This window comes from Mercenaria mercenaria, chromosome 8 (genome assembly GCF_021730395.1).
Source record: "Mercenaria mercenaria strain notata chromosome 8, MADL_Memer_1, whole genome shotgun sequence".
Taxonomy (NCBI): Eukaryota; Metazoa; Mollusca; class Bivalvia; order Venerida; family Veneridae; genus Mercenaria; species Mercenaria mercenaria.
Window position 1 is genome coordinate 65,928,548 of NC_069368.1, and position 11,392 is coordinate 65,939,939.

Genomic DNA, 11,392 nt, shown 5'->3' on the forward strand with positions numbered 1-11,392 from the left:
AATAAACTTCAGACATCGAGACATACACAATATAGTTATAACAGCTAACAGCTGATTATTTGAAGACCATGAGACAGCAACACTTACTAATGTATGCATATTGTTCTAGATCACAGACTGAAATTGGTTATAAGTTCTTCATTTGGTTGCTAGATTATCTTAATAATTTGCTTATCAGAAGTGATAGAAGAATCAAATCCTTAAAACATATTAAATATGAGAAATGCCATTGCAGTTTTGTGTTTTTCAAAACTGTATTCAGTACGGATGAACAAAATTAGTGATAACGAAAAGAAACAACCAACAGTAAAATGTGAAGCAACCTTTCGTTTGAACTGGCAATTGTGTGCATTTCCTTGTGAACCATTCAAGCAAAGTATTTTAGCTGACACACAGCTCAGTGCAGTTGGTTTTTATTTGAAAGATTTCTCCTACAAATATTTACTGCTAGGGAAGTAAAAGTTGGAAATAGAAGCCCACATATGTTTTGCAGATAATATAAAGTATTTCAGGATGTATTTCAAAAAATAAAATTGAAATTGAAAGGTGTGTTTAATAACACAATATACTGCTAACTATGTCGCTATTCTTTTGAATAACCGTAAAAGCATAGGAATGCTACTCAGACCCAGTGATCAATGACTTTTAACGTTCGTAGAGCCACACGGCATTTGTACACTTTCTTACTTTAATCAAAACATACTTTCATTATCCATATATTGAGCAATTGGAACAACAATAGTGTGTGTTTCCAAGATAAATTGTTCGCTGTTCTAGCATGAAGTTCTTTCGAGGTAAAGCTCGTGAACGACTCAGTGCGATTCTTAGAATCTACATTGATCTATAATTATTTAATGACAAAATTATTCCTGACAAATATAAAGATAAAAGTTATCAATTAAATCCTTGCTCTTACCTGAGCATAATTGGATATACCCTTATTCAGAATTATTGCAGGGTTATATCAAATTTTCTAATACATGAAATACAATATGTAGCATATTGAATGCTCAAATTCGCAGAAAATCTTACTTTCTTAGATCACGAAATTTCCGCTGCATGAAGCGCTTAAGAATTGAAACTCACAACTGACTCAGTGCAATTCCTTGAACCTGCTTATACTTATAACAGCTGAAAGATAAAACATATCACTGGCTGACATACATAATTCAAGTCTCTGAAATATATCTCTTACAAACTAGAAAGGTGTGCCAAAATGTTTTATTACCACTTGTCTTATAAATGTAGTTATAAAAGTTGACTTAACAATTGAGAAAGAGAGTGAAATAATAGTTTTTAAAATATCGTTCTTTCTGATTGTACTATAAGTAAACGATGCATTTTGACAATCACCTTTCTTCAAATTTGTACTCATGGATATTTGGAAATAACCTGCTGAGTCAGTTATAGTATTTTCCTCTCACTATATTTCGATCTGTAGTTCCACCTTTTTCATAATGTTCCTACTAGAACAAAAATCATATTAAATTGAACTTTGAAATACGAATAGAGAAATGTTTCCGTTTACCTCTAGTTATTCAAATATTAGTTCAATCTAAATGTAAGATACTGATGCAATATAAATTATACTTCAAAGCGAAAAAGTACTTGTAATCTACGTTTATTTCAGTAAATTCGAATTATTGTACTACATTAAAATTAACATTCCTTATGCATATATTCATTGGTTAACCGGTTTTGACCATTTATCCTTGTCGTGCTGAAATCCATTCTGCATGTTTGCTTAAACGAAATGAAGACATTTTGTACAAAATGTTGCAAAAGAAATGTTGTCACTCACAAACATGTTTTTCATTCAACTAAACAGATTCAGCTGCATAAGATAATAAGTAAGTGTAGATTTCTCGGAAGCACAGGACACTACAAACACAGACTCAGAACCACGCATTTGCAAAGTAGCCCCACTACAAAAAGAAGCTGTAACGGAAAAATATTATAGACGGGTTGCTTCAATACAATACAATACAATACAAATTTTATTTATTGTCGGTATGGTACAAAACAAATCAACATTAGCTATGAATAGCTATTGACCGACTTATTTAACGAATATATAACAATTAGGGATGGGAACGAATACTGAAATCAATATTCGAATATTCGGTTTGCCATATTCGAATATATTCGAATATTCGGTTTGTTTTAATGGAAGCTTTAAATTCTTATTTAGTGATTGGCATATACATAACGTATTCATTTGTTTACAGCGTGGATCATCGTGCGTAATAAGGCCAGAAAATGTTTGTTTCGGGTAACCCGATCCTACTTAGCAAAACCCGCCGATCCTAGCATTTTATTTCACGATTCTGTCAGTATAATCATGAACATATTTAACTAATTCAGTGTTTTAGCTTCAAAATGATACAAAAAATCAAAACGATTATAATTTAGACCGTCGCAATTTTATCTAAAAATAGCAGGTCGTCCCATTTAAACACGTGACGCGCTGTTGTATTACCGCCGCCATTTTGAAATTTTTTAATCGACGTGTAAAAATCGTCGTGTAAAAAGCAAGTAAGGCAAACTTAAACCTCCTTCAACATGAACTTATGCATCAGTCATATGTTATCTTGATTTTATTATAAAGTACTTCAAAAGTTAATTCGAATACGGCCAATTGCGGATGAAAACCGATTCTGCGGATGGTCTGAAACGTCGTACAAAATATTGTGAAAAGATCGGCAATATCTACAAGTTTGGTATTGTTTTCGAAAAAAAAATTCTACAACTTGTTACATGAAACAGGCACCAATAAAAATGAACAAAAGATAAAAATATATCACATTTACGCCAATACAAACTGTTAATCCGTAGCGATGACCCCAGGTAATTATGTATTGCAATTTTCTTGTTAATTAGACATCTTTTGACATGCATCTGACACAATGACGCCTTTTGCAAACTGTTAATCCGTAACGATGTCCCCTGCCAATTATGCATTGCTACTTTCTTGTTAATTGGACATCTTTTGATACTCGATAAACAAACATGACATGGTTTTATTCTGTGTAATTAGCATGTTCATATTGCCCAAAATCAATGATACTTATTTTGAACAAAAATATACAATAATTTACGAATATTCGAATTTGATTTTCGTATTCGAATATTCGACCGATTTCCGAATATTCGAATATTCGAATATTCGTTCCCATCCCTAATAACAATTGATACACAATTTTAGTATGAGTAAAAAAGCATTTGCACACATATTATTAAAACGCCATAATGAACAGCACATTTACATTTAAAAAGAAAAGCTGAGGTACTGGTGCTAATCTTGACCGTAGCCTAAAGATGCCTTAGATAAACATCAGATAAAAACTGAAAATAAAAGACAGCACGAGTGTGTCTGATTAACTAAAACACCTATAAGATAGAATTAAAACAAGATGACCTGATTAGCACCTGCATCTCGATAGTTGCAGCAAAACAAAACGTTATATAGCGTGCATACAAACATAAAGCATAACACAAATAATGCAGGTACAATGTACACCAAGCAAAGAAGCAAAAAAAAATCCTGTAATAAAATACAATTAGAAATACTATGCTTAGGTAAAAGCAAGCACAACAAAATAAAATCAGCAAAAGCAGAATGAAAATAAGCATGTAACAGAGGTTAACTCAAAACAGCACATGAAGAGCATCTGCAACTCTGTCCGCTCCAGGCATTGATCAGACTCCGGAACTGGCTCAGGTTTGTTTCCTCACGGAAATGCTGAGGGAGTGAGTTCTAAAATCTGGGCGCTGCCGAGCGGAAAGAGTTCAGGCCATACCTTGTGGTTCTAACTTGCGGAACCTCTGCAGTGTTGCTGTACCTAAAAGAATATGAATTATTTTTTACTGTAATCAGATCATGAAGATAAACTGGTGCATGTTTGTTAATAATCTTAAATGTTTCTAAGGCAATAGTTCTTAATCTTCTAATTTTTAAGGTTGGTAGGTTGGATTTAATTAGGAGAGATAGATAGTTTGATGTATAATCATTGTAAATAAACCGTAAAGCTCTTTCTTGAATTTTCTTTATTTTATTTGTATTTATTTCACCACAAAAATGCCAGGTTAAGGGGCAAAAGTTGAAATTTGACATTATGAAAGAGTAATAAATATTAAGTTTTCCTAATTTACAAAGATTTTTCCCAATACGATTTAGCACATTTAACTGTCTAGAAGCCTTTTTGCAAATATCTGAAACATGAGTTTAAAATTTAATCTAAAATCTATTGTAACTCCTAAAAGTTTGACTTCCTCTTCTCAAGTAATTGAAGTATCTTTTAAATCTATGGAAAGATTACTTTTGTTTGATTTTGGTCCTAAAGCTATTGCCTGAAACTTATCAGGATTTGCCTGCATTTTGTTGTCAGTAAACCATTGTATTAAAGAAAGACTGTCCTGTTCTAAAGTATTTTTTACTTCATTAATATTGTGATCCGAATGAGATAGTGTGTTGTCATCTGCGTAATTATACAAGTTACTTTTCTTTACAAAATGGAAAATATCATTAATGAAAATGTTGAATAAAACAGGCCCAAGGATAGAGCCCTGAGGCACACCCTTGTATATGTTGAAAGCTGCTAGTAAAATGACCTAATTTAATACATTGCTTTCTGTTACTTAAATAATTTGTAATTAACATTAATGCACTATCACTAACTCCGTAATGTTTTAATTTAAGAATCAGCAATCATGAGGAAGGCAATCAAAGGCCTTGGACAGGTCCATCAAGACTGCTGCCACATATTTTTTTTTCATCGAGCGCTTGTTTCCAATCTTCAATGATCCTTAATAATGTTGTTTGACACCCAACTTTTGGCCTAAATGCAGAAAGATATATATTAAAATGCTGATAAAAGAATTCAACGATTTGGGTGTTCATTGCACGTTCGAAAATTTTAGACACAATTGGAAGGATGCTGACTGGGCGATAATTGCCTTTCTCAAGATTGCTGTTTTTCTTATGTAAAGGAGTGAGTTGTGCCATGTTTAAAGTATCATTGGTCTCAGAGAGTACATCTGGAATGATATTTCCGAAATTTAAATGGGATTCTAATAAGAGCCATACTTTTTTCACTGTTTTTAATAATCTTTTTGAACAGCACAGAGCCTCCTTTCTCAATCTTATAAATACAGACATAAATAGAGCAGTTAGTACATTAACTAATGTATATCAAGAAGCAGCATCACATATGCTAGTGTAGTTTAAATCTAGCAATACCACATCATCAGTAACTCAACCAAAATGGTGGGATGAAGAGTGCGAAATATTAAAACTCAGTAAATATAGGGCTCTGCGTCAGTTTAGAGCAACAAATTGTAATCAAGACCTTGAATGTTATAAAGAGAGGAAAAGTATTTTTAAAAATGCTGTAAATCAGAAAAAGTATGCTTTTCAAAGTAGAGAACGCATTAAACTCGTTGAATGTTGTAATAACATCAATTAGTTATGGAAAGTACTGAAGAAATCTAGACCCAATCAGAGCGTAAATAGTTTAACTGTTTCAGCAAATGAATGGTTTACATATTTCAGTAGCCTGTTATTTGATGAGTCTGCAGAAGCCATTGTTATTAATGATGAGGGTCCCCGCGACCAGTTTCTAAATTCGGAAATTACCTTAGAGGAAACTAAAAACTCCATTTTAAAATTAGCAATCGGCAAAAGCCCAGGTAATGACGGATTGAATGCAGAATTTTATAAGTATAAAGATGATATAATAGCTCATGTACTATGCGCTCTATTTAACAAGATATTCATGAGTGGGAGTTTCCCCACTTCTTGGGGTCAAAGTATAATCTGTCCAATACATAAGTCAGGAGCCCTTAATGATCCGAGCAATTATAGAGGTATATCTATAACTACCACAATGTACAAAATCTTTTCTAATATAATGAACTCACGTTTATATTCGTGGGCTGAAAACAATAAAAAAATTGATGAAGCCCAAGCAGGTTTTAGACGTCGTTATTCTGCCATTGATAACGTGTTTTGTTTACAAGCCATGGCTCAGAAATACTTGTCTAGATCTGGTGGTCGTTTTTACGGCCTATATGTCGACTTCAAGAAAGCTTTTGATAAGATTAACCATAAAAAGTTATTTGAAAGTTTACAATCTAAAGGTGTAAACGGTAATTTTCTCAGGATCCTTGCTCAAATGTATCAAAATTTACAATCTTGTGTTAAGACATCAACGGGGAGAGTAACGGATTATTTTCCGTGTAACATTGGTACAAGACAAGGGGACATAAGTAGTCCTGTGATTTTGTCCTTATTTATTGATCAATTATCCTCATTACTGCGCGAAAAATGTAATTCAGGTATTTTTATCGACAATTCAATACCCGATATATTATGTCTGATGTTTGCAGATAACATTGCAAATTGTGCAGAAACTGTATTTAAGTTACAACAACAACTCAACGTAATAGAACAATTTTGTAATTCAACAGGGATGGAAGTTAACCTCAGTAAAACTGAAATAATTGTATTTCGAAATGGTGGACCCTTAAGAATTAATGAAAGATGGTTTTTCCGTGGCCAGTTAGTTAGCGTTACGACTGTTTATAAGTATATGGGCATTTTATTTACGCCGACCTTATCTTGGACAGCAGCTAAAGAAAAGTTAGCGTCACAGGCACAAAAGTCGATATATGCTATGTATAACTATCAAAGGCCATTTGGATATTTTAACATTAAACAGTTGTTTCAGTTATTTGATGCTATGGTAAAACCAGTACTCTGCTATGGATCTCAGATTTGGGGATATAAATATTCGCCAGAAATAGAAACCATACATACTAAGTTTTGTAAAAAATTTCTTGGAGTAAAAAACTCAACGAATAATATAATTGTTTTGGGAGAATGTGGCAGACTACCAACGTGTATAACCTATTATTCAAACTGTGTTAAGTATTGGTGTAAACTAATACAGATGGATAACTCTAGATACCCTAAACGGTGTTATTATATGCTACAATCTTTAGATAACGTAGGCAGAATCACCTGGGCTACTCAGGTCAAACACTTATTATTTTTGTATGGTTTTGGTTATGTTTGGGTTTCACATGATGTTGGAGATATTGACTACTTCGTAAGTATTTTTCGTCAAAGACTCATAGATTGTCATACACAAAACTGGAAAGAGTCTATCGATGAATCAAGTAGATGTCACCATTATAAACAATTTAAAACTTTATTAAATACAGAACGTTACCTTACAATAAATTTGCCATTTAAATACAGGCTAGCAATGTCAAAATTTCGTTGTTCAAGCCATAAGCTGCATGTTGAAACTGGTAGGCACAACAATACCCCTTTTGAATCTCGTATCTGCCAATTTTGTTATAATAGAAGTAACACTAGTATTGTTGAATGTGAATATCATGCTTTTTTTCAATGTGAGAAATTTAGTGAGATCCGTAATCAGTATCTTCTGAATTGGTATTCATCTGACAGAAGTATACAAAGTTTTTATAACATACTTAGCTCTGATAATGAAAAGGTGTTATAACAAACAGCATTGTATCTTGAGAAGCTTTGAAATAATGTTTCACCTGTTAATTATGATATTCAGCAGCCTATAGAACTATTATGTTAAGATATGTTTGCTAGTCGACTGTGTGCTGAATCTATGAATATGTGTCTCAACTTAATCAGTGTATATGTATACATTTTGTGGGATCACAACTATCTGATTGAACCACTTACTATATATTATGTAGTGTATTTTGGGCCGGAGGCCTTTGTTACATTTAATAAATTTTTGACTTGACTTGACTTGACTTGACTTGAAAGCTGAAGTTGTAAGAGACTGGTTAACCATGGAAGTGATATAATTTGAGATAACAGGTTTAGCCAGCTTAACTAGTTTAGAGGAAATACCATCTGCTCCTGTGGCATTCTTAATGCATAACTTGTCAATTTGCTTATCAATAAAATCAGGACTAACAGGTTTAAAAGTTTATTCAGTTTTAATTAAAGTGTTTTCTTTGATTTCTACACTACTTGGATGATTTTCATTTACTTCAATTGAGTTGTTACCTATATTTTAGCCACGTTAAAGAAAAAATCATTAAACACATTACATACTTCCTGTTGATCTGTTATTAATTTATTATTTTCCAGTAAAATGGTATCTTTATACTTGATGTTGCCCTTATTGGTAAGAAAAGGTTTTACAGTAAGCAAGAAATCAGCTGATTTACATCCCCCCACACATCTGTCAATAAAGTATTTATTCAAAGATTTTCTTCTCAAGCTTGTGACTAAGTTTCTTTGTTTCCTGAATTTTTTCCAGTTTTTTGATGTTTTATTTTTTTTTTGTATTTATTAAAGAGCATTCTTTTTTTATATATGGCATGTTTTAGGGCTTTATTCATAAAAGGGGCTGGTCTCTGGAGAACCCTCCTCTTCTTTAAGGGAGCATGTTTGTTTGCAGTCTCAATAAATAATTTACTAAAATCATTATACCTTTTATTAACGTCTGTCTCGCAATTGTCTAAAGTTAAAAGAATGTTTGATAAATCCTAGTTAAAATTTTCAGTATTAAAATGTTTAAAACTCCTATAGATTCTGAATCTGTTTTTCAGTTTATCTATTTCCTGCTTAAATTATATTCCTATGAGATTGTGACAGTCACTTAACCCACAGTCAAAATTTACATGATTGCTAGTGGTTAACACAACATCTAATAATGTAGGGCTACTATTAATAGGAAAACATATAGGATCTTTTATGATATTTTCTAAACCAAATATATCACAAGTATTTTTAAGTGGCAGACACTTTTCCTCAATGAGCATATTGAAATTTAAATCTCCAATTAGCAACAAATTGTCATATTTATTTAAAGATTTGTCTAAAATAATATCACCATTTTCTTCAAAAATTTTATGTTCAGAGATGGAGGTTTATATGTTTCAAAAATGATCCACTTTGTTTGATTCAATTTTACCTCGATACAGATGGATTCAATGCCTTTAAACTCCAATTCTGGGCGTCTTTCACCAGCGATGTCTGAGCGTAGATATGCAATGATGCCTCCACCATATGAATTCCTATCAGCCCGCCACATGTGGTAATTGTCAACTGCAAATTGAGAATTTGGAAAAGAATCATCAAGTTTTGTCTCTAAAATGAATAATAAGTCAACAGTATTTTCTATCAAAATTTCCTGAATACTATAAAACTTATTTCGTAAACTATTAATATTTAAGCAGGCACATATAAATCTTCTTGGGTGTTGTTGTCTCGTTTTTGTCATTGGTTCGAAGTTGTTAAGAATTTTTTCCGAGTCTGCTGAAGTGTAGGAATCATCTATGGATATATATGAATTACTGAAAAAGCTGTCTGTAAAATGAAAATTTGAGCATTCACGGCATAACCATGGGTCCTCGCTGTTTGCAAGTGAATTGTATTCAACGGGTGTCACATGAACACATTTAATATGCCACCAGAAGTAGCAACCCTCACAATATATTGCTCGGTGGTTTTTGGCCACTGGCCTGTAACATCCTCCACAAGGATAACGGATATGTCCTGGGCTTGACGCAATGTCGCCTGACAAAATAATCAAGTACAATTTAATATAGTTTTTGATTTCTACTGGCTGAGATTTGACACGCCTGGTGTGAGTGAGGTGGTAGTACATCACATATGATATATCTACAGTACACTGGTTACAAAAGCATATGCATATAGATAGAGATCCTGCATCTGGTGTCCAAAAAGTATCTTTTAGATAGTCATTCATCAGAATTTGCAATGAATTTTCAACAATTTTTATGTTATATGTGTTTTATGTATATCAGGCCAATACTCTGTCTGGCAATCAGTCGCTAGAGCTACCTCATTTTGCAGCACGACGATAAAAGTACAATAACAGTTTGAAACATTGCCATTTCCGGGTTTTCTGATAAGTGTCAAGGTCACTGTTTTGGTAGAGATTTTCAAGAGCGTCTTGCGATCCAGATGTAACAATGCGCTCACTGATCCTGACCTCAGGTGAAAATTCCTAAAAACTATGATTTCTGCCGATCTTTAATGCTATACCAACTGTAAAATGTCCAAGATGTCTTAAAAACAATAATTCGTAAAAGAAGTTTTAAAAGTTTTCTGTTTTCTGTAAAATAAATATATTTTGACATGGAAAAAAAAATTGACTTGTGCGGTTCACGCATGCGCATCTTGCTTCAAAAAATTTATGCAAAATATAGATAAAGGGCGAGAGGAAGGAATAGGGTGTAGAGGGGGAAACTGCAACAAGGATGAATATTCAAAAGGGAACGCACAGGCATACGCACGAACGCACAAGCACACAACAAATTTACATAGATAAACAGACAAGTATGATATAACAACACTGTAGAACAAGGTCTAAGACACACTGACGCAAAAACACACATACGCAAACACAATAGAAGCAGAAAAGAAATACAATCGGGCACCGCGTAAGGATTTCGACAGCCAACATTTAAAGGGGAGTGGATGCCAAAGCAAGGGTGAGCAAATGCAGTAGGAGGGGGCGATTGGGAGAAAGAGGAAGGAAACGCTAATAACAACAAAGAAGACAACATACGCAACAAAAAATATACAAGACGGACATGTTGTAAACAGGGACAGCGCATTGGAACAGTCAATAACCTGTTTAAAAGAAACCGGGGGTTAAAACAGGTTTAGGGCATGCCATCCTCTCACTTACTCTATTTCAGAAAGTTAGACAACACAGGCTCTTACATTAGTAATGCCAGATCATGTTATGTAAAACATAAAATCATGGTATATCGAAAGTATGATTACACCAATGTACTAAACAACTTGTCTGAAGTCAGACCACCAAGAGCCTATCTTTTAAGGGCTCGACTAAGAAAAGCTGCAAGACAAAATTCCACTCCCTAAGTCCTTTTGATGTAGGATTTAGGAGAAAAACATCAATGAGTCTTACAATTTATAAGACACAGTATCATCAAATAGGAAAGCGTAGCGATTAACTGTAGAGGGGTGCTTCACCATCTTCTTGTATCATCTTTTGATAAACATTTTAACACATTTTACAAATATCTGATTAAAATAAGGACTATGTTTGATTTTCCGAATTTTATAAACTGCATCTCCATAGTATTCCGGGAGGGAAAGACCAAGTTTTAAGAGTGTTTTAAAGTTAGTGTCATAATTCTTTAACAGTTAGGACGATCTGTAGTAAAATGTGCTGAAAGCTTACCGTAGCTTATCATAACAGTAACACTGCTGCAATCATGTTTTGGTGATATGAAGGTTTCTATCATTAAAATCCTTTAAATTTGAGCTAGCTCTTGCAAAACGAATAAGTTGTGAAATGTAGACACCTCATGACGTTGCTCGAGGGACATCTCCATC

The 11,392-nt window shown here is 33.3% G+C and overlaps 1 protein-coding gene across 1 annotated transcript; it reads right to left on the bottom strand.

The window, feature by feature from the left end:
• Positions 1-3,711: 3,711 nt before the first annotated feature.
• On the bottom strand, positions 3,712-10,311 carry LOC128559078 (uncharacterized). Its single transcript, XM_053550093.1, has 2 exons — positions 8,973-10,311; positions 3,712-3,842 (listed from the first exon to the last, which is right to left on the bottom strand). The coding sequence occupies exons 1-2, from the start codon at positions 9,768-9,770 to the stop codon at positions 3,810-3,812; spliced, it is 831 nt and encodes a 276-aa protein (XP_053406068.1). The 5' UTR covers positions 9,771-10,311; the 3' UTR covers positions 3,712-3,809.
• Between the last annotated feature and the right edge of the window lie 1,081 nt (positions 10,312-11,392).

Bases quoted from the DNA above. Each gene is read 5' to 3' on its own strand.
- LOC128559078 (XM_053550093.1), bottom strand. From the start codon at position 9,770: ATGAATGACTATCTAAAAGATACTTTTTGGACACCAGATGCAGGATCT. The intron at 3,843-8,972 runs GTAAAATTGAAT...ATATTCTTTTAG, and splicing joins TTGAATCCATCTGTATCGAG to GTACAGCAACACTGCAGAGG.